At 41.6% G+C, this 25,124-nt stretch overlaps 1 protein-coding gene across 4 annotated transcripts in view; it reads right to left on the bottom strand.

The window, feature by feature from the left end:
- The window catches only part of PARD3B (par-3 family cell polarity regulator beta), a 2,266,259-nt gene that overhangs the window by 1,471,030 nt on the left and 770,105 nt on the right, over positions 1–25,124 (bottom strand). For 3 of the 4 annotated variants that reach the window (XM_073633363.1, XM_073633365.1, XM_073633366.1), the window contains exon 11: positions 19,226–19,408. The exons of the other annotated variant lie outside the window; for it this stretch is intronic. In XM_073633363.1, coding sequence (XP_073489464.1) covers positions 19,226–19,408 — 183 coding nt within the window. The remainder of the gene's footprint in view (positions 1–19,225; positions 19,409–25,124) is intronic. 4 annotated transcript variants of the gene reach the window in all.

Raw genomic sequence — 25,124 nt, 5'->3', positions numbered from 1 at the left:
TACCATGCATATCATAGATGAGAAGATGGTACAGTGGTGAAGCAGATGTGAAGGAGGGTACAGTGGTGGGGAAAATGAGTAGGAAGGGTTCGGGGGTGGAACAGAAGCGCAGGAGGGTACAGTGGTGGGGCAGATGTGCAGGGAGGTACAGTGGTGGAAGAGATAAGAAGGGGGTTTAGCAGTGGGCCAGAAAAGCAGGGGGTACAGTGAGGGGTCAGATGAGCAGGGGGGTTCAGTGTTGGGCCAGATGAGCAGGGGGGTTCAGTGTTGGGCCAGATGAGCAGGGGGGTTCAGTGTTGGGGCAGAAAAGCAGCGAGGTAGAGCAGTGGGGCAGATGTGAAAGGAGGTGTATTGGTGGGGCAGATGAGCAGGGGGTTACAGTGGTGGGGCAGAAGATCAGTGGGGTAAAGAGGTGAGACAGATGTGCAGGAGGTACATCGGTGGGGCAGATGAGAAAGCGGGTTACAGTGGTGCAGCAGATGAGCAGATGGGTTCATTGTTGGGAAAGTTGAGAAGGTGGTTCAGCGGTGAGACAGAATGAGGATACAGCGGTTGAGCAGATGTGTAAGGGGGTACAGTGGTGGGGCAGATGAGCAGGCTGGTTACAGCGGTGGGACAGAAGAGCAAGGGGGTACAGTGGTGGGGCAGATGTGCAGGAGGTACAGTGGTGGAAGGTATGAGAAGGGGGTTCAGCAGTGGGACATAAAAGCAGGGGGGGGGGGGGGCAGTGATGGGGCAGATGAGCAGGGGGTTATAGTGGTGGGACAGATGAGCAGGGGAGAGGTTCAGTGTTGGGGCAGAGGAGAAAGGATGTAGATTGGTGGGAGAGATGAGAAGGTGGTTACAGCGGTGGGGCAGAGGAGCAGGGGGTACAGAGGTGGGGCAGATGTGCAGATGAGAAATGAGGTACATCGGTGGAACACATGAGCAGGAAGTTATGGTGGTGGGGCAGAAGAGCAGGGGGAACAGAGGTGGGACAGATGTGCAGGAGGTACAATCGTGAGACAGATGAGAAAGGGGGTTACAGTGGTGAGGCAGATAAGTTCAGTGTTAGGACAGATGAGAAGATGGTTCAATGGTGGAGCAGATGTGCATGGAGGTACAGTGGTGGGGCAAATGAGAAAGAGGGAACATTGGTGGGGCAGATGAGCAGGGGGTTACAGTGGTGGGACAGAAAAGCAGGGTGGTACAGTGGTGGGGCAGATGTGCAGAGGGTTACATTGGTGGGGCAGATGTGCAGAGGGTTACATTGGTGGGGCAGATGAGCAGGGTCGTACAGCGGTGGGACAGATGTACAGGGGGTTACAGAGATGGGGCAGATGAGCAGGGGGTTACAGTGGTGGAGCCGATGAGCAGGAAGGTTACAGTAGTGGAGCAGATGAGCAGGGGGGTTACAGTGGTGGAGCAAATGAGCAGGGGGGTACAGTGTTGGGGCAGATGAGCAGAGGGTTACAGTGGTGGGCAGATGAGCAGGGGGGTGGGGTAAGGTGGTGAAACAGATTTGAAGGGGGGGCAGTGATCTGAGGTGTGAAGGTGCAGGAATTGGGACTCATCTGAGGTGTGGAGTTGCAGGAATCGGGGCTGATCTGAGCCGTGAGAGTGCATGATGTTGATTTCTCACTACTAAAGTAGTTTATTATTATTATTATTATTATTATTATTATTATTATTATACAGGATTTATATAGCGCCAACAGTTTGTGCAGTGCTTTACAACATGAGGGCAGACAGTACACTTACAATACAAATCAATAAAGGAGGGATCAGAGGGCCCTGCTAGTTAGAGCTTACAATCTATAAGGGAGGGTCAAGTGGAAACAAAAAGGTAATAACTGTGGGGGATGAGCTGATGGAAAAAATGAAATACAGTTGTTGTTAGGTGTGGGTAGGGTAGGCTTCTCTGAAGAGAAGGGTTTTCAGGGATCGTCTAAAAGCTAATAAAGTAGGAGATAAGCAGACAGATTGGGGTAGGGCATTCCATAGGATTGGAGAGGCTTTGGAAAAGTCCTGGAGGCGAGCATGGGAGGAGGTGACGAGGGAGCTAGAGAGCAGGTGGTCTTGAGAGGAACAAAGAGAACGAGTAGGTTGGTATTTAGAGACTAAGCTAGTGATGTAGCTGGGGGCGAAATTATGGATGGCTTTGTACGTAGTTGTTAGAATTTTGAATGTAACTCTTTGGCAGAGCGGAAGCCAGTGGAGGGATTGACAGAGACGAGTGGCAGACACAGAGCGATTGGTAAGGTAGATGAGTCTGGCAGCAGCATTCATGATGGATTAAAGAGGTGATAGACTATGTAGAGGCAAGCCAATGAGAAGGGAGTTGCAGTAGTCGAGGCGAGAGATGAAGCATTTACTTAAAAATAATTTTCATGATTGGGAGTGTGAAGTTGACATTTTTTTTTGTTATAAAATCGGCAAGCTAAATTTCTTTGAAAACATTTTTCGGCACATTGTGCTCAAAAGGGTACCTACCCCTGACCTAGCAACAAGCATTTTTCTGATAAATAGGTAGCAATGGCAGCCTCTATATACCTGTGCAACACTGGCTTCCTTTTGGGTTAATTTTAAAAGTGAAAGTAAAAGAAAGTAAAGCAGTTTGGGTTATCCCCAGAACAGTGATAGAGGGGGAATCTTCCAATGGGGAATAGTGGGGATAGTTCTGGTGACCTGAGGGGCCCCAATGGATTCCCTTAATTTGCAGGGATTTCCTTTTACTTTGTGTTTTGGCTATGGGTCAGGAAGTAAAGGGAAATCTCTCCAAAAGGTCTCAGATGGCAAAAAAAATCTATCAGGGCTTATAACACTCCCTTACTCTATCCACAATGGAAAAAAAAGCTTTGCCTATAGTTTTACGCCTCTGGTAAGGGTATGGTTAACTGCTAGGGCTAGATGAAAGGTGAGCTAAATCTAGAACTCAGGGATGAGAGGACAAGCAGTATATTTTAAGATCAGTTTAAGAACTGAAAATCTGTTGGTTAAAACCACTGCACCAACAAGCAAAATATGACCCAGTCTCCATTATCCATGTTCAAATTTCAAATGACAGCCATGTGAATCTCTAATTACAGGAGGTAGAGGAAAGGAATTCATGGTGTAGTATTAAAACCCTGTTCTGAAATACACTTTAGTGAAAGCTCAATTTGGTGAAACTTGCGTAATTCCTCAGCAGCACCACTGTGAAAACAAGCAGGAATTATTCAAAGGGATGCATCACATTTACTTGAATTTTGTCCTAAAGTAACTTAACAAAGGTGAGACCATAAAAAAATATACAGTACACAGATGATGTGGTCTATACACCTGATTTCAGGGGCTGAATAGAGAATGCCAGATACAACTAAACTAATTGTAAGTTCACACGGGCAGGGCTGTACACTCTTCTGGTATAATTAACCTGAACTTGTTTCTATTTTAGCCTCTAACCTGCAGACTTTTAATATTGTACAGGGCTGTATTAATTGGTCGACATTTAACTATGAATAATTAAACACTTCAATACAGGGCACTTGCACACCTTCCTGCCCAGGCCAATTTTCAGCTCTCAGCGCTGTCGCATTTTGAATGACAATTGCGTGGTCATACAACACTGCACCCAAACTAAATAGAGCTTTCTTTTGGTGGTATTTGATCTCCTCTGGGATTTTTATTTTCTGCTAAACAAATAAAAAAAAAGACCAAAAATTTTGAAAAACTTTTTTTTTTGTTTCTGTTACAAAACATTGTAAATAAGTACGTTTTCTCCTTCACTGACGGACACTAATAAGGCGGCTTTGATGGGCACAGATGAGGTGGCACCAATGATGCGCACTAATATGCGGCACTGATAAGTGGCACTGATATGCAGCACTGATGGGCACTGATATGCAGCACTGATGGGTACACATAGGTTGCACTGATGGGTGGCACGGATGGGCACTGATAGGCGGCACGGAGTAGAGGAGTAGCCGATCGGCTCTCCTCTACTCGCGTCTGACAGACGCGAGGGAGGATAAGCCGATCAACGGCCCTTCCTGTTTACACTGTTTTCAGCCGTGATTGGACATGGCTGATAAAGTGGTAAAGAGTTTCCGTCAGAGACTCTTTACCTAGATCGGTGTTGTGGTGTGTCAGACTGACACAACGCAACAACAATCGTCGCGATGCACGCCCCCATTTGTTGCTTACAAGTTAAAATCTGTATTTTTTGCTAGAAAATTTTATATATATATATATCCTAGATAATAAAATGTCGATTGTTGTAAGTTTTTTATGTCACACGGCATTTGGGCAGTGGTCTTTCAAACACTTTTTTTTTTTAGGAAAGAAAAGACACTTTCATGAATCAAAAAGAAAACAAAAAACAATAAAGTTAGTCCAATTTTTTTGTATAATGTTAAAGATGATGTTATGCTGAGTAAATAAATACCTAACACGTCATGCTTTGAAATTGCGCACACTCGCAGAATGGCGACAAATTACGGTAGTTAAAAATTTCCATAGGCGACGCTTTAAAAAACATTAACGGTTACCAGTTTAGAGTTACAGAGGATGTATTTTGCTAGAATTATTGCTCTCGCTCTGACGATCGTGGTAATACCACAGGTGCGATTTGAACACTGTTTACATTTGTGGGCGTGACTTACATATGCACTTTCTTTGCTGCGCAAGCACGCATGAACAGTGGTGCTTTATTTTATTTTTTCGTATTTATTTTATTTTATTTTTAGTTTTTAATAATGTCCCCTTTATAAAAAAAAAAAAAAATCTGATCACTTTTATTGCTGTCACAAGGAATGTAAACATCCCTTCTGACAGTAATAGGTGGTGACAGGTACTCTTTATGGAGGGATCGTTGGCACTTAAAGCGGAGTTCTGCAAAAAAAAAAAAATTAAAAAGTCAGCAGCTACAAATGCTGCAGCTGCTGACTTTTAATAACCGGACACTTACCTGTCCTGGAGTCCAGCGATGCGGGGGAGTGAAGCCCCACTCCTCTCCCCCTCCTCTCTGTGGTGCCGGCATTGTAAGTGTGGGCACCCACTGCGCATGCGTGAGCCGCGCACCGTGACTGGCCGGGCAATCATCTGGGACCAGTGATGTGTCCCAGATAATTGCCGAGAGGGAGGGGGGAGAGGCGATCTCCCTTCTAGTGCCGCGGTACGCCGGGAGGAAGTGGGAGCTGGGACCCCCAAAAAAATGACAAATGTGGCATGTCAGAGGTCACCTCCCTTAAAGTGGAAGTTCCATGTTTGAGTGGAACTCTGCTTTAAAAGTTAAAATTTGCAATTAAAAGTATTCAGATTGCCAAAATCACAAGATTTGCTCTTAAATTTGGGGGGGAGGGGGGGGGTTACACGTTTTCCATATGCATTTTTTAATAGTAGTGGTGGTAAAACTTGACAGTCTTAAAATGAATATTCTCATAAAATACAAATGTAAACATGTATTATTAAGCACCAATGCCACTGTTCTGCCATTATGTAAAATATCCCTTTATCTACAGCAAGTAATAGGGGCTCAAGCACAATGCACTGACACAAGGCCGACCATGATTGATGCTATGCCTGTCTGTTTAACATAGACTGTAAATTTGCTTTTGTGTAGTTTAATAGTGAAGATTAGCTGAATCAGCAGGTCAGTGTCAGATGAAAAACATTAACATAAACAGAATGCAAATGTTGAAACTGAAATATATGAATCTGCTGAGATATGGAGAAACTTGATGTAAAAGGACAAATATCTATGATGAAAACTATAGCAGGAGCTCAGGGCTCTCCATACTGCAGACGTTTGCATACTTTTTGGAATGCACTTTGTCAACAGGTTGGAGGGAAAATGGTGCAGTACACAACTAGGGTTACATGCCCTTTTATCTTTTGCTAAAAACAGTTTTAACCACTTATTGACAGTCATCTCATTAACAGAACCTTGATTAACCACTTCCCGTCCGCCCCATAACAGATTTTCTGCTACGGGGTGGCTCTCCTGTGCAGAATTTTATATGCTGTGAAAAAGTATTTGCCCCCTTCTGTTTTTTTTTTTTTGCATATTTTTCACACTTAAATGACTCAGATCATCAAACAAATTTTATTATCACACAAAGATAACCCGAGTAAATACAAAATGCTGGTTTCATACATGAGGGCAAAAAATCTGTCCAAACCTGCCTGGCTTTATGTGAAAAAGTAATTGCCTCCTGAACCGAAAAACAGGTAGTGCCACCCTTGGCGGCAACAACTGCAATCAAGTGTTTGCGATAACTGTTAATGAGTCTTTCACATTGTTGTGGAGTAATTTTGGGCCACTCTTCTTTGCAGAATTGATTTAATTCAGCCATATTGGAGGGTTTTCCAGCATGAACGGCCTGTGTAAGGTCATGATACAGCATCTCAATTGGATCTAAGTTCGGGCTTTGACTAGGCCACTCCAAAACCTAAATGTTGCTTTTTTGAACCATTTGGAGGTGGACTTGCTGTTGTGTTCTGGATCACTGTCCTGCTGCATAACCCAAGTCCAAGTGAGCTTGAGGTCACAAACTAATGGCTGGACATTTTCTCCGTTAGGATTTTCTGGTAGAGCTCAGAATTCATGGTTACATCAATTATGGTAAGTCGTCCAGGTCCTGAAGCTGCAAACAAGACCATCACGCTACCACCACCATGTCTGACTGTTGGTATGATGTTCTTCTCAGCCAGTGTCACTAATACAGTGACAATGCATATTTTTAGCACTGATCACTGTATTAGTGACACTGGTTCCCGCAAAGTGTCACTTAGTGTCTGACTGTCCGCTGCAATATTGCAGTCCCGCTATAAGTAGCTGATCGCCACCATTACTAGTATAAAAAATAAATAAGTAAATAAAAATTCTATAAACATATACAATGTACAGTGGGGCAAAAAAGTATTTAGTCAGCCACCAATTGTGCAAGTTCTCCCACTTAAAAAGATGAGAGAGGCCTGTAATTGTCATCATAGATATACCTCAACTATGAGGGACAAAATGTGGAAACAAATCCAGGCAATCACAGTGTCTGATTTTTGAAAGAATTTATTTGCAAATTATGGTGGAAAATAAGTATTTGGTCACCTACAAACAAGCAAGATTTCTGGCTCTTACAGACCTGTATCTTCTTCTTTAAGAGGCTCCTCTGTCATCCACTCATTACCTGTATTAATGGCACCTGTTTGAACTTGTTATCAGTATAAAAGACACCTGTCCACAACCTCAAACAGTCACACTCCAAACTCCACTATGGTGAAGACCAAAGAGCTGTCGAAGGACACCAGAAACAAATTTGTAGACCTCCACCAGGCTGGGAAGACTGAATCTGCAATAGGCAAGCAGCTTGGTGTGAAGAAATCAACTGTGGGAGCAAAAATTAGAAAATGGAAGACATACAAGACCACTGATAATCTCCCTCGATCCGGGGCTCCACGCAAGATCTCACCCCGTGGGGTAAAAATGATCACAAGAACGGTGAGCAAAAATCCCAGAACCACACGGGGGGACCAAGTGCATGACCCGCAGAGAGCTGGGACCAACGTAACAAAGGCTACCATCAGTAACACACTACGCCGCCAGGGACTCAGATCCTGCAGTGCCAGACGTGTCCCCCTGCTTAAGCCAGTATATGTCCGGGCACGTCTAAGGTTTGCTAGAGAGCATTTGGATGATACAGAAGAGTATTGGGAGAATGTCATATGGTCAGATGAAACCAAAGAACTGTTTGGTAGAAACATATATATATATTACCTTATCAAGGATAGATATAGTACTGGGTAATGAACTAGCAGGACAAGTAATACAAAATATAGAGTATCATCCTAGAGGGGTGTCAGATCATTCTTTAATGACAGTTGAAGTAAACCCAGGAGACAAAAAAGAAGGTAGAGTATGGAAATTAAACCCGGCCTGGTTGGAAATTATGGAGGATTCGGAAGGGATAGTATCTGAGCTGGACGAATTCATAAGGTTCAACTCGGATACTGTCACAAGAGGGGTGATGTGGGATACGTTAAAGGCATATTTGAGGGGTCTATTGATTCAGAAAGTGTCCAAAATCAAAAAAGCTTCACGGGATTGGGAGGATAAGACTAGGAGAGAGTTAATGGAGGCAGAGAAGGAGTATGTGAAAGAACCCTTACCCGATAAACAAAAAGTGTGGGAGAAAAAACAACAAAGCTATAAAGACGCAATACTCAGGAAGGTAGAAAATAAAAGGCTGTTCCAGAGACAAAGTATATACGGGGAAGGAGAAAAAGTAGGGAAGATACTGGCCAGTATTGTTAAAAACAGTTCCCCCCCCTCCACGGTCTCAGCAATTAGAACCATGAGAGGTGAAATATCATCCCAGAGAGAGATAATTATAGATACCTTTAAAGAATACTATACGGATTTATATAAATCCCGAGGGATCATGGAGGGAGAGGAAATGGACTCCTTTTTTAGTAAGATAAGTATACCAGTAATTGAGGAAGCAGATAAAGAGGAACTAGAGCGACCGATCACACTAGAAGAAATTAAAATGGCAGTAGCAGGAATGGCCAATAATAAGTCCCCGGGACCAGACGGGCTGCCAACAGAAATATATAAAAGCTATGGGGAAATACTGCTACCGGAACTCCTTAACGTATCTAACTGGGCGAAGGAGAGGGGGAAATTACCATCATCAATGACTGAAGCTATAATTATTGTATTGCATAAGGAGGGGAAGGACCCCTTGGAACCAGGATCTTATAGACCCATATCCCTACTCTGCTCTGACGTTAAGATCCTAGCAAAGGTCCTGGCGGGGAGGTTAAGAAAGATCATTCACAAAGTAGTTCATCAAGATCAAACAGGATTTATCCCAAATAGAGCAACAAGTATGAACATCAGGAGGGTTTTTCTGAATCTTCAGATACCCACAGATAATATGGGCTTGAGAGCAGTTATGCTGCTTGATGTGGTAAAAGCGTTTGACAGCGTAGAATGGGAGTACATCTGGCGGGTACTAAGGGAGTTTGGGTTTGGCCCCTCCTTTATTAATTGGGTAAAAATACTCTATAATGATCCCAAAGCAAAAGTAAGAATTAACGGTGACTACTCATCCGAGTTCCAACTAGAAAGAGGTACAAGGCAAGGCTGCCCCTTGTCCCCCCTGATATTTGCTCTGGCAATGGAGCCACTAGCCATATCAATAAGGCAGAATAGGATAATAGAAGTAATAAAATTAAAAATAATGTGTCTGCGCTAGAAAAAAATCACTACACTCAAAGTGCAGTATTAGTATAAACAACCTGAGTGTGGAAATAAAATATAAAGTGCACAATACTATATAAACAGAGAATGTGAATAATCAAACAAAGTGACAAATCAATAGAAATAACAAATAAATACTGGAGGATATAGCAAATGGTGAATAAATAAATAAAGTCCAAAAGCGTGAATATCCAATAATATAAAAGTGCCCGAATAAATTAGTCCCAAAATTGGGTGATTTTCACATATTCTATCTTCCAAAATGTGCCACCAAGAAACATGCTGTAGTGTCTTCCAGCCGCCCCCACAGGTGTATATGCTCACCTTCCTGTGTGTGACACAGCGATTAAACTATGTCAAACAAAGCCTTGGAGCCACTCCTGTGCTCATTAGGAACCAGCTGTACAAACTTCCAATGTTCTCAAATGGAGATGGTTTATGCAAGAGAAAAAAACTCCATAGCGCAATATGTAGGTATAAAGCATTTAATAAAATATTTAGCTCCCCTGTCTGGGGTACTCACATATTGTGGGTGCGTGAGTGCACCAACCATATCAAGCATAAAAACGGATAATCTCCCGGTGTGGCGTGCGGTGTAGCGTGTGTAACGAAAAGACTCCTTCTCTCTCTCTGCTGACAGCTCCGTCCAGGCCCCTCCCCTACGCGTGTTCGGCACCGGGACCACGTGCCTTCTTCAGGGGGATCCGTTTTTATGCTTGATATGGTTGGTGCACTCACGCACCCACAATATGTGAGTACCCCAGACAGGGGAGCTAAATATTTTATTAAATGCTTTATACCTACATATTGCGCTATGGAGTTTTTTTCTCTTGCATAAACCATCTCCATTTGAGAACATTGGAAGTTTGTACAGCTGGTTCCTAATGAGCACAGGAGTGGCTCCAAGGCTTTGTTTGACATAGTTTAATCGCTGTGTCACACACAGGAAGGTGAGCATATACACCTGTGGGGGCGGCTGGAAGACACTACAGCATGTTTCTTGGTGGCACATTTTGGAAGATAGAATATGTGAAAATCACCCAATTTTGGGACTAATTTATTCGGGCACTTTTATATTATTGGATATTCACGCTTTTGGACTTTATTTATTTATTCACCATTTGCTATATCCTCCAGTATTTATTTGTTATTTCTATTGATTTGTCACTTTGTTTGATTATTCACATTCTCTGTTTATATAGTATTGTGCACTTTATATTTTATTTCCACACTCAGGTTGTTTATACTAATACTGCACTTTGAGTGTAGTGATTTTTTTCTAGCGCAGACACATTATTTTTAATTTTAATACTATACACGAATATGGAACGTGATTGAGTGTTTGCAGCTGGACTCCACTGTTCACTTATTACTTTATAGGCATTTGTCCGTAAGTGGCTCGCAAGGTTTTTAGCTATTATTCTGTAGGATAATAGAAGGATTCCAGAGAGCAGAGGGGGAAGAGCGGATCGCATTGTATGCGGACGATGTTCTCATATTCTTAGGTGACCTGGAGGGATCCCTTAACCAGGTGTTGGAAATACTCTCAGGTTTTGGAAGATTATCGGGCTTATCCATAAACCAGGAGAAATCGGTGTTGCTACCAATAGATCCTGTGGGAGAGAACGTCCCAGTAAGCAATATACAAAGTCAACAAAATACTTAGGTATAAAGTTAACAAAAGATCCAGGGGAATATTTAGATAATAACCTGACCCCCCCTGCTGAGGAAATTTAAAAGCAAGATTGAAATTTGGAGAGGTTTGCCTTTGTCAGTGGCGGGGAGGTGCAACTTGATTAAAATGTTGTGGCTTCCCCAGCTACTGTACATAATGCACAACTCGCCAATATGGATAAGCCGGAATTGGTTTAAAAAAATAGATACACTATTGAGAGATCTCATCTGGAAAGGGAGACCTTCTAGGATAGGACTACAAACCCTACAACTGTCATCGCAAGAAGGGGGTTTAGCAGTGCCTCACCCGAGGGGCTATTTTTTGGCAGCACAGATGCAGCACCTGGGGAGAGGCTCTGATCCTAATGGCCATAACAGGAGAGAACTGATGATTATGGGAGCACCCCATGGGACAGTGACGGAAGTACTTGAGGCGAACTCCTTTTTGCATAAATCCCCTACGATTAAATTGATGAAAAAAGTATGGAACACCATTAAGGCCATGAAGGGAATGGGAGGGCTGATGAAATGCACTCCACTGTGGAACAATAAGAACTTAGAGGAATTAAAAGAAATAGGGAAAATAAAATCATGGGAAATGAGAGGGATAAATAAATTAGCCCAATTATATAATCAAAACACCTTAAAAACATTTGGATCACTTAAGGAGGAATTTGGTATCCCAGACCATTCATTTTTTAGTTACCAACAAACTAAACATGCTCTGAGTAGACAGTTTGGAGGACAAGGGCCAGTCTGGAATAAGTCTACCATATTTCAAAAACTAGACGTGCCGGGCGGACACGGGGGGCCCATAGCCGAAATGTACCCAGATATATGTAAAAGTATTATAGAGACACCAGGAAAACTGAAATGTAGAACTAAATGGGAAGAGGATCTGGGTGCAATCTCGGATGAACAATGGAAAGAGATATTGGCGGGAGGTCACCAGGTTTCAATCTCACCAGCTCAGAAAGTCTCACAATTAATGCTATTACATAGGACATACTACACTCCTAAAAGGTTATTTAGGTTTGGGGGGAGGAAAGATGACAAATGCCCTAGATGCCAGGAATCGGGGGATCTAATGCACATGATATGGAAATGCCCGAAGTTATTTCGCTATTGGTATGAAGTGGTGGAAATGTTAAATAAGATCCTTACCTTAGAACTTAAAATAGAGCCGAAACTATGCATCTTGGGAGTGGAGGGAAATATAAAAAGAGGAAATTTTAAAATTAAAATAGTAAGAAGATGCCTATTCCAAGCAAGGAAGTTAATAGCTCTAAGATGGCAGGCAAGAACCCCCCCCCACGAAGGACGAATGGATTAAAATGGTAATAGAAACAATGTGGAAGGAAAAAGTAGTATACACAAAGAGAAAATATCTGAAAGAATTTAAAAGACTTTGGAACCCTTGGTTAGAAGAATTGGGATACCCAATGTGAGGGAATGATAAGAGAAGCGGTCCTATGGTAGCTAAATTAAGGAAGAAATAGTGATGCATGGTTGGGGGAGGGGGGAGGGGGGAGGGGAGGGGAGGGGGGATAGGGTGGGAAGAGGGCGGGGGAAACACATGGGGGAAAATGATTAGAGTATACCTTCTCTGCTATAGTTATATGTGTTTATAAATGTATATATAGTAGATATATTTAAAAAATTGGTATGCTTGTTTTTAAAAATTTTGTATAATGTGGAAAAAATAATAAAGATTATTTAAAAAAAAAAAAATCATCCCAAAAAAATGTGAATAAATAAATGTGAGAAAAATATTACCAAAAATACTTAAAAAACACTTATTGATAAAATCCTGTGCTGATGTGTACATACAATAGTGCTAAAACATATTGATAAAAAGCTTTTGTTCATATGTGCATACAATAGTGTTTAAGAAAAAAAGTGAATAATCAGTTCATAGAAACAAGTATCCCCAAAAAAGAAAAAGAAAATCCATAGAGCGTTCTTCTTAAAGTGCAATAACGTGTCTCTTCATTCACATAGCAATACTCCTGATGAGATAAGTGCTCCCAGCCTTCCAAAGGACCCCCCTTTTTGTGCCCTCACTCACCGGAAGAATTCACCCCTGTAGGGGTATCAAGCTTGTAGACTGTATCCTGCAGCAGTGGTCCGTGGTGACAGTCCTCCGTTCTCCTCTCCTTCTCTCGTATCCCGATCACCTCCAATCACTCCCCGGTATGAACATCAATTATTACTTTGGCTGTTTTCCCTCTGTTTTACCTGGTGATCTGGCCAGTAACACACTATTGTATGCACATATGAACAAAAGCTTTTTATCAATATGTTTTAGCACTATTGTATGTACACATCAGCACAGGATTTTATCAATAAGTGTTTTTTAAGTATTTTTGGGAATATTTTTCTCACATTTATTTATTCACATTTTTTTGGGAAGATTTAATTTTTATCACTCTCGATTTTCAGTGTTTGTATTATATGCGATAATACACACTGCACTTTATTGATTGTGGTCAATTTTTACACATGCACATAAATTTTACCCACACGTTTGGAACTTTTTACCATTCCTATATACACAAAAAAAATTTTTATTTTGTATTTTACACTTATATATGTTTGTGCACATCACAGTGGAACTAGTTGAACAGCGCCATCCACCCCAATTTAGTACTCTACACTACATGAACATAACTTAGCCCAGGAGGAAGGACTGACACCATACACAAAGAGGAAGAAGGACCTATGATGTCACTGGACAAGCCTGCAAGAAAAAGGTATATAAAGTGTATTTTTTTCTTAGAAAGGCAAGATCCAAGGGCGGCTTGAGGGATGGCAGACATCTTATCTCAGTAGTTGCTTAATATGGAATTCTACACTTAAAGTGATTGTCTAGTTTTTTTTTTTTTTCTATAAAAATAACAAACGTGTCATACTTACCTGCTCAGTGCAGTGGTTTTGCACACAGCAGCCCCAATCCTCTTCTTCTTGGGTGCCTCTTCTGTGCTCCTGGCCCCTCCCTCCTGTTGAGTGCCCCCAGAGCAAGCAGCTTGCTATGGGGACACCCAAGCCGAGCCGCAGCTCAGTGTATCCATTTGGACACAGAGCTGTGATTTGGTCCTACCCCCTCTCTCTCCTGATTGGCTAACTGACTTTGACAGCAGCGGGAGCCAATGGCGCCACTGCTATGTCTTAGCCAAATAAGGAGGGAGAGTCTCAGATGGCCGAGACACTCATGGACATCATTGGACAGAGATGGGGCTCAGGTAAGTATTAGGGGGGCTGCTGCACATAGGAGGCTTTTTATCTTAATGCATAGAATGCATTAAGATAAAAAAACTTCTGACTTTACAACCCCTTTAATAAAATACAAAAATATAGAATCGTAAGCATGCAAAATGCAGCATGTTGGTGATCAAACCTGTCAGACACAGCCCAGAACAGATGTGCAAAATTTCTGAAAAATTAGCTATGTAGATCTACATTTTGATACTGATATTTCTGGTAAGTGCCAGCCCAGATGGATTCAACCCACTACCCTAAAAATAAATATTTAATTATCTTAGGGAACAAAGTTGGGTAAGTGTGCGTCTGCCACTCTTTACAGACAGATGGTGCATAACCCTTCTAACTTTTAAGCCTCGTACACACAATCAGCTTTTCCGCAAAGCGTCAGACTTTTGTCCAAAGGGCGTTGGCTAGGAACTTGTCTTGCATACAAAAGGCACACAATTGTTGGCCAACAAACACGAACATAGTGACATACTACGTGGTTTTTCAGCTCTTTAGTGCCACCCTTTGGGCACCTTCTGCTAAATGTTGATCAAACTGTACTCACACAAGTACTGCAACGGTACTATAGCCTGTCTGACACTAATAAAGCCAAAGGAGTTGGCCATTGGGTTCAGCGGCAGTATAGCCTTTCGACTCACTGACATGTTAACTGATGATTATGATCAGTTTCTCTTTTACAATGGCTTTATAGGCAACATCCAATGCACACCTAGCGAATGTCTATAGTCCAAACCACAACCAACCAGCCTTTATTATCCAAGTTCTCTCTAAACTATCGCACTTCGCGGAAGGGGTTATTACCCTGGCAGGAAACCTAAATATGCCACTAGACCCCATTATTGACACCTCACAGGGTCGCTCTAATATCCTGTTTAAATGCCTAGTCCATGTTAAAAAAAAAAAAAAAAGACTTCTTGAACGTCAACTGATAGATGTGTGGCGTTTACTTCACCCCAAAGATAAAGATTATTCCCATTTTTCCAAAACACATCAATCCTACTCCAGAATAGACAATATCTTCATAGAGCACTTCCACCTTCCTCTTCTGCTTTCGGCCTCTATAGCCACCGCACCCATTTCTGATCACGCACCTATTTTCATGCGCTTGACCATGCCCACTTTGCCACAACGTACCTATAATTGGAAACTCAATGACTCTCTCCTCTCCAACCTCACTGAAGTCTCCATGTTATTTTCATCCCTGACTCAGTATTTTACGGAGAATGCATCTCCCGAAATGGCCCCCTTGATTCCCATAAGGCTACAATGAGAAGTAGACTAATTGAATTAGGTGTGAGGAAAAAAAGAGCATGGTCAACAACTTAAAAAAGTTCTTCAACAGGTCATGGACTTAGACAATCAACACAAGCTATCATTACATGCCTCACACCTTGAAGCCCTTACACTCAAAAGAGAAGAGCTCAAAGCCCTCCTAGACTTGGAAAACAAAAAATAAATTTCACCTTATTTCGCAGAAATTCTATGAATGGGTGAACAAACCCGGCAAACAACTCGCTAGATCCCTCCGTGTAACAAAGACACAATCTTTTATCCCTAAAATAAAACTCCAAACTGGTGAAATGGCACACGCCACCCCTCAAATCTTAGTAACATCCTACTCCCCATTTTTACGACATTTGCCAACTCAATTTCCAACACATCAGACCTATGCCTGGAATCCCTCTCTGCCCATATTAGTTATCCCTAAACCCAATAAATATCCTACCCTGTGTAGTAGCTACAGACCCATCTATTTACTAAATATAGACACTAAACTTTATGCCAAAGTCATAGCCAATAGACTACTCCCCCTGCTTCCATGATGGATCACAGCGGACCAAACGGGTTTTATACCCAACAGAGAGGCCAGAGACAACTCCCTATGATCTCTATCCCTGATTCACTATGTTCACAGATACGCCCAGCCCACCCTTCTCCTCTCCGCTTATGCGGAAAAAGCATTTGATAGGGTGGACTGGGATTATATTAAGACAACCCTACGCTATTTTAGATTGGGGCCCAAGATGTGCCACCCCATTTCTTCCCTGTACTCTCACCCATTGGCACAAATTTGTATTAACGGCTCTCTAAGCGACCCCTTTACGCTACATTATGGTACCAGACAAGGTTGCCCCCCCCTCTTTGCCATCACCCAAGAACCTTTTCTGGCCACAATTAGACATAATGACAGCATCCAGGGTGTGCAAGTCAGAAAGAGAACCCATAAATATGCATCCTTTGCTGACAATATGTTATTTTTTATCCAACAACCTCACATATCACTTCCAAATTTAATGTCAGCTTTCTCTACCTTCCAAACAATATCCAACTTCAAAATAAACCTAATCTAAATCTGAGATCCAAAACTTCAATATCCCCCGCTCAGAAGCCGACCAACTGAAACCTCTTTTTTCCCTTCTGCTGGGAAACGAAGAGCATGAAATACCTGGGCATAAATCTCACCCCCAGCTTCCATTCTCTTTTCTAGTTATATTCCCCTATTGAATAAGATAAGAGCAGACCTCCGGAGTTGGTCTCACTTATCCCACTCCTGGTTAGGTAAAATAAACATTAAAATGAACATCTTGCCCTGCATACTTTTTATTTTTCAAATGCTACCATTAGGTGTTCCTATAGGTTTATTTTCTATACTTTAAATGGAGATCTCTTGCTTCATTTGGAGAAACAGCCACCCCAGAGTGTCCAGATCAGTACTCTATTGCTCCAAGTGCTCTGGGGGGGGGTTGGCTCTACCAAATCTTAAAGCGGTTGTTTTATCACATGTGACGGATTGGAAGTATGCTACTTATTCCAAATTATAGGTCCAACTAGAATATGCCTTATGTGGTTCAGACTTATCAGTTGACCTGTGGATACCCCGCTCCTCCAGAGCCCTCTCCACATATGACTCACCCCTCATCACCTCTTCCCTTGACATATGGGATGCGCTACACAAAATATTCTCCTGGTCATAGGACTTCCCCCTGATGCCGCTTCTGCACCACAACCGCTTTTTGCCTGGTTCCATGGATCCGGGGGTTTAAAACTTGGGCACCTGAGAAACCCCTCCTGCTTCACCATGTCCTCTGTTCAAACACCCTCAAGCCACTATCTGAGATATTAGGCCCAAAACCCATCACATTTAGACCCCTTTCACACCAAGGTGTTTGAAAAACGCCCTAAAACACCTTAGCGTTATTACTGCGGTTTTAGGGGCGCTAGTGGTAAAATTAATGCAACACTGCAGGCGTTTTAACAGCGTTTTTCAAGCGTTATTGAAGCATGTGTTATTGATGCTATCTTTCTGCTTGCATGTTTATCCTTTGTGAGATCATGTAAAACAAGCAGTGTCTTGTAAAGTAACTAGCAGTGTCTTGTTTTACTTCAAATCTTCATTTTTCTGGGATTAATTCTTTTTTTTGGCACTTTAATTTTTTTTTTTTTTGCCACTTTGATGGTCTGTTTAATCATTCTGGCCTTCCCACAATTTCAGTCCTGTTGTTGTAGATGCTCTCTTTTCTGCTTGCATGTTTACCTTTTTGTGAGATCATGAGACTTTTCTACAGCTCAGGGTGGATTATAGGCGCTATTCAGCCGTTTTTACAGCGTTTTCAATTCATTTTAATGGAGAAGGGCGTTTTTGAAGGGCTTTTTTCAATGCCCAAAAGCTGCTCCAAAGATGCTGCTTGCAGGACTTTTCTCAATGCCCCGCCAGCACAACGCCTCAGTGTGAAAGGGTCCATTGAGATGCATGGGGAGCGTTTTAATAGCATTATTTTAAGTGCTAAAACGTTGCAAAAACGCCTTGGTGTGAAAGGGGTCTTATGGACAAATAGAGATACAACCAGATTCAACACTTCCTCCTGACCTTCCCACAGCCACTATGAGGTATAACGGATCTAAATGGGATTGAACTTCTGTTCTACCACAAGGACCTTCCGCTACACTGCGATTCACAGTTCTACAAAGCCCTTATTGAACTACAATGCCCTTCATATCTGGAATTTCTCGCTAAATGGGAAACAGACCTTGAATCCCCTATTACCAATAAGCGAAGGGATAAAATCCTACAACTTGCACATGTTTCCTCCTTAGCCTCGAGGATGGCGGAAACCAACTACAAACTACTCGCTAGGTGGCATTATACTCCCTCCAAGTTACACCGAATGTTCCCCTCCAGATCCCCGTTACGTTGGAGGAACTGTGGAAACAATGCTACTCATGCTCACATTTGGTGGACCTGCCCTCTAATCCGCCCTTAGTGGGCCAACATTCTCAGGATGATATACCTGATAACAGACATCCACTTTCCTAATGACCCGTGGACCATACTTTTTCATGCCACTAGTGAGCCAATTATCAAGTATAAACGCCCCCTCATCCGCCACTTGTTGAACACAGCTAAGGCTCTCATACCGGCCTTCTGGGGCCAACCCCTAATTCCACCCATAAAGATCTGGCTACATAAGGTCAATGATGTCTGTCTGATGGAAGACCTTACCCATATTGCCAGAGGAGACACTAAACGCCATACCTTAACTTGGACCCCATGGATTGAATTTACGTTCACCTCTTGCTACCAGGAGACCATATGCACAACCCCACAAGACGTGCAACCTAGTAATACGACTAACTGAACTTATCCACCAACACAGATTTAAGTAAATAACATATTATACGCTGTTGTTGATATATAAGTGCTTATCTCCTGATCGTTAATGCATTTACCAGCATCCTTAATGCATTTACCAGCAAACCCCCCCCCCCCCACTGTGTATTCCAAAGGCTGTTTTTTGTTTTTTTTCAGGTGCATAAGCGGTAGCACGGGGGTTTGTGTATGTAAACACACAAATCCCTGAGCTGTCAGAGGAGAGAAGACAGATTGTGTGTTTCTACAAAGTAGAAACAGCAATTCTATGCAGAGGAAAAAATATTGCCAACTAGTAAATTAAGAGGTTCCTGTTCCCATTAAATTGGCATGAACATATATGATGAATCTCCTGTGATAAAATGATATTTGGAAGCAAATTTTCACATATGAAAGTCGGAAGGCTTATTTACCTTGAAGGCTGCTCCTCCATGGATGATGGACTTGATAAAAATCCCCATGTCACTGCTAGTGTCTCTGGATTTGTTGCCTTTTAGACTAACCCCAAGTCCAGCTGAACCTGAATCGTTTAGTGGTATCTCAAAGGTCATCTGTACTGTGTTTTCTGCAGGCACAACATGGCCTTCTACTTCTCTCTGTCAAAAGAACACATACAATATTACTGAATTTACAGCATACAATTTTGTGTAGAGTTCCTTTATATGTATTTCAACTATGCATATAGTTGTTTGCCTGGAGTTTAGCTTTAAAAGTTTGATTTTTAAGGAACTGCAGTAACACTAAAATAAGCAAATCTAATGATGGGAGAAATGACCCAATAGACCAATGGTCAATGAACCTTCTGTTCTAATAAAGCAAATAAATAAATACTATAACATAGAGCTCACTGACTAGAAAGAGTTTGGGTCACTGTAATTGACATGTAAAGTGGTTGTAAAGATAAAACATGTTTTACCTTAATTTGTTATCTGCATTAGGACCCCTTTCACACCGAGCCGCCCTGGGCATCAGCGGTAAAGCGGCACTATTTTTAGCACCGCTTTACCGTAGTTTAAGCGGCGCTATTTGGCGCAAAAGGGGTTAAATCATCCCGCAAAACGCTGCAGGAGCGGCGTTTTGCTGGCGGTATCGCAGCGCTGCCCCATTGATTTCAATGGGGAGCAGCGGTGGAGGAATGGTGAGTTCACTGCTCCTTCACCGCTCCAAAGAAGCTGCTGGCAGGACTTTTTCTGACCCCCTGCCAGCGCACCGCTCCAGTGTGAAAGCCCTCAGGCAGGAGTGCATGGAGCAGCTGTTTTAGGACGGTTTGCAGGCACTATTTTTAATGCTATAGCGCCTGCAAAACACCCCCAGTGTGAAAGGGGTCTAAGATAACAAATGTCCCGGTATTTGTATCTTGAATCTTTTCTTGATCCAGCGCTGTGCCTATCTATCTATCCTCACAGCACAAAGAGGCAGCAATGGGAAGCACTCATTTCTGCTACTGTCAATGAGATCCTGTGAGGAGAGAGCAGGGGAACAAGGCTGAGCCAGGTTCTGTGCATCTGTGGATGCACAGAACCCGGCTCAGGAGCAAGCCTGCATATATGCCCCAATAGCAAGTGGCTTGCTATGGTGATGCTCGGAGAAGAAGAGGAGCCAAAAGTGCCGGCGGGGGGGCCCCAGAAGGGGAGGTTCAGGGATGTTCTGTGCATTATCATTGCACAGAGAAGTTAAGTATAACATGTTTGTTATTTTAGAAAAAAAATACCTTTTTTTTTTTGCATGCTAGTCACCATATCAAAAACAAATATGTTATTAAAGTATGAAAATTCTTGTACGACAGAATAAAAATTTGGAAGTGATGTAATGTATTTGTATTGTATTTTCGTCCGAAAACTGCACTGCTTAAACAAAAATCATACAATCTGGCATTGTACGAGAACATTTTTTGTGTTTGTCGCTTTGGAAAATTTAGGATGAAAGCTGTGTACTAATGATCAGGTGTTTTTTGTAGGATATTCTGATCGTGTGTACGGGGATTAACGATTGCATACATAAACCAGTTAACCTTAAAAGATATTGAATCTGTTTAAAACCACCCAATGAGCAGTATAATTATTGTTAAAGCCTGTAATGTGTTATGACAGCTGGTATTGTTTGGAATGTCATCTTAAAATATGTTACTGTATAATTTGAAACAAGATGGGCCATATACACTTTCAACGAGTATAAAAGGTGTGAAGCCAAGTGGGCATTAATTAGTAATTTTGTGACTACATATTTAAATTTTAGATTATTTTTTTTCCAACTTGTTCAGGCTGTTGGCTTAGTTTTTAGATAAACATAATTATTTTACATTGCACTGAAAAAGTTTTACAGATATAATAAAATCACAATGGAAGCAAAAATGCAAATTGGGCAATTCTTCTGCTTCTGAGAATCTGCAGCAATAACTGTGCAAAGTAAACTATGTTTATAAATTTTGCTTCTAGCAACTGCAAATATTTTATGTTTGCAGCAACAGTGTTCTGCAATGGTAAGTGTCCACTGTGTTTATTTAAAAGCATTGTAGGTGGCAATAGTTGTTGTAAAAGTAGTTGTCTAAAAATCTGCTCCCGCTGCAGTTTGTTGGTTTCATCTATTTTTTAACAAATGTCCATTTGAATTCCATCTGGCTCCCTGAATCCATCTGTTGTCAAAAGTCATTTTCTAAAACCTATTTATTTCAACACAAAGGACCATTGCTAAAATGTATTTTTTTTTTTTAGCAACAGTGGCATTGTGTATCATTGCACTTTATTAACCCGAACTACCACAATTTAAAAAAAAAATCCCTCAACTATTCAAAAACTGTTTTAAGCCTTGGAAAAGCAACCAAGAAACATTTTGGACAATACTTGGAACAGCGGTGGTCAACTTGCTAAATATGAGGGGACTCAAGCATAGCCCCCAACATGTCCAGAAAGATGTGCAGTGACATCTGTGTTTGAATTACAGATGTACCAAGTTAAAGCGGTTGTATACCTTTTTTTTTTACTTTTACCTACAGGTAAGCCTATAATAAGGCTTACCTGTAGGTAAAAAAAATATCTCCTAAACCTGTACAGTTTAGGAGATATTCCCCTCGCAATGAGCCGCTGACTGCAGCGGCGCATGCGCACAGGGGATATTCGGCTGACAGCCCGGCAAACTCCGGAGCTTGCCGGACAGAAGTCTCCTGCGCGCATGCGCAGGAGTGACGACATCGCGGCTCCGGCCACTCACAGCGCCGGAGCCGCAATACCCGGAAGACACGGCGAGGGGAAATGTCAGCTCCCTCGGCGTCAGCTCCCTAAGGTAAGTATCTCATAATGAGCTAGTATGCGGTGCATACTAGCTCATTATGCCTTTTCCCTATGCAGGTGTAGAAAAAAAAAAACCCAGCGGGTATAAAACCACTTTAAAGCTCACCGTGAGTGTTTGAGTTTTCATTTAGGGGAGCTTTTTTCTTTATCTGACACCACATAGAGAGAGAAAAAAACATGTATGCATAAATCATTAGCTAAATATTAAGATACTATCAAGTTAGGTCTGCATGGACACAAGTTAGTATAATAGTGATGTTTTTACAGATTTGCAACCACTACAATTCCAAATAAATTCTGAATTATTTTGTTGCCTCCAGGGTACACATTTTATATATATATATATATATATATATATATATATATATATAAAACTCTAAAAGGTGCCGCTTCAAAATGGTGAACGTTCTCATATATTGCATATCGAAAGTTCAATAGTCACAGCCTCTCATAAATAAACACCACAGTGAGTTTTTAGAGATCCAGAATGCATTCAACTCCAAAAGGATGAAGGAAGGCTGTCACCAACACCTCTACGAGTGGATACCGCTCCCTCTAGAGTGAACTCGTACCAGACCCCAATAAGTGTAAAGCATTAACGCTGGATGGTAATCAGACGGATTCTCCCCCAACCACGCTGTTCTGATATCCAGGTGAGCGCAGCACACACTAAAGGACTTGCCCCAAAAAGGAATAAAGCACAATCCTATTTTACAGAAGTTTATTCAAATAAACTGCCCCCCTGTATAAAATGCACTTACAAACATAAGTAAATGATAAGCGTTCGATCATTCCAGTCAATGTGTCAGCGAAAGGTCCAGCGGGTGTCTCTTACCGCACACTTATCACTCTCTGGCACTGCTAGTCCCCTCAGTTGGCACACCATTGTCAATGTTGGTCGTCGTATGGCCCACTCTGACACGTTTCTTCATCACATCATCATCTGAGGAAGCACCCTTTTTGGTACAAGTCCATTAGTGTGTGATGCGCTCACCTGGATATCAGAACAGCTAGGTCTGTGAAGAATCCGTCTGATTAACATCCAGTGTTAATGCTTTACACTTATTGGGATCTGGTAAGAGTTCACTCTAAAGGGAGCGGTATCCACTTGTGGAGGTGATGGTGACAGCTTTCCTTCATCCTTTTGGAGTTGAATGCATTCTGGATCTCTAAAAACTCACTGTGGTGTTTATTTACGAGAGACTGTAACTATCGGACTTTCGCTATTCAATATATGAGATTGTCTTATTAATGTTTTTTATGTCAAATGGTGATTGTTCACTGTTTTGAAGTGCTGCCTTTTAGGATTTACATTTTATGGTTGAGATTACTTACATTCGGTGGGTGATATATGGCAGTAGCTTTAAGCTAGCGGTTATTGATTTTTTATATTTGTAATGTTACCAATGCAAGGTTTACTGTGAGGTCCATAAGTGCTCGATAGAAGTGTCAAGGGCAGAGTTAATTGTGTATATATATATATATACAGTATATATATATATATATATATATATATATTGTATATGACACACGTTTGAGTAAAAAAAAAATTGGATGGGTAATATTGTAAGACAGAATACAAAGCAAGAGCCTATTTGTATATCGTACAACATGGCATATGGAATAGCATCTTCCATGTAAGGCAGGGGTCTCAAACTGGCGGCCCTCCAGCTGTTGCGAAACTACAAGTCCCATCATGCCTCTGCCTGTGGGAGTCATGCTTGTAACTGTCAGCCTTGAAATGCCTCATGGGACTTGTAGTTTCGCAACAGCTGGAGGGCCACCAGTTTGAGACCCCTGATGTAAGGTAAACCTATATTTAGCTACTATTTACCTGTTTGATGTTGATAGCTACACCCATAGGAGTATAGTAATCAGCTAGGGAGCAAGGGGGAAAAGAGCAAGGCAAAGCAAAGTACAAAAAGAGAAAAAAAAAAACATTGACAGAAAAAGGGAAAATTAGAGGCAAATATAACCATATATAATATAATATAATATATCATATAAATCAACCAGATAGAGAGATAAAAGACAACCATGCTTTTGTGGCTGTCAGACATGGGTAAATTTTTCCACAATTGGTGGTACTTCCCAGTGGTCCACAGAATATTGACCCAAACATACAGAGTCTTGGGCACACACTCATTGAAAACCATACCTATGCAACCTCATAAAGCACTTTTAAATAAGAAACCCATGGGAATTTCCAAAGACCAATTTATTCTTACAATATATTCTGACAGCCACAAAAGCTTGGCTGTTGGGTACCTTATTATCTGTGAGATAAGTCACAGATTCAGTGGTCAATGCCTAACAGGAAATCAACTGCCAAACTTAAGGGCACAATGCCTACATTTTGCCAGGTCTGGGAACCATGGAACTTTGATCATCACCATGATAGATTTTTGAAGGTTAGTGCCCTACACCTAACAATGAAAATGTGGATTGTGAACCCCATCAGGCCACTCTTTTCTCCCTTCTTCATCAAACTACCTCACTAATCCCACCTTATTGCTAATCTGGTGATACTATTATTCTCTTCCATCTTTAAAACCTACCTCTGAGTAAATTTCCCTTTCTTTTATGTGACAATATTCAATTGCATTGATACTAACTTCTTCTGACAGGCTCACACTATGTCGCTATTGCACCTATAAATCATCAATGCTATGAATACGCTGTCCACTAAATGGAAGTTTGTTTATACAACACATGTAATGATTATTGTAGGGAGGAATTATATTCCTTTTTTTTCCTTTTTTTTTTTTTTTTTCTTAATGGCAGAATCTAGATCCGGTTACGGGAGACCTCCCCTCCCCATACAGCTGAGTCCAGGTGCCATTTTCCATTGCTACTCAGACCAATAGCTGTTATCCCAGCACCATTTTAAAATGGCATGCAGGAGTAAATTGTGCAGCTTGCAGGTTTACAAAAATATTTCACTGTAAATGAACTCATAATAACATTTTTCTTACTCTTCTGAATCCCCTCTACAATAGCAGGTATTCCCATGTGTGTTGTCAAT

Source organism: Aquarana catesbeiana, linkage group LG06 (genome assembly GCF_042186555.1).
Source record: "Aquarana catesbeiana isolate 2022-GZ linkage group LG06, ASM4218655v1, whole genome shotgun sequence".
NCBI classification, from domain to species: Eukaryota; Metazoa; Chordata; class Amphibia; order Anura; family Ranidae; genus Aquarana; species Aquarana catesbeiana.
This window is presented reverse-complemented; position numbering and strand designations above follow the sequence as displayed.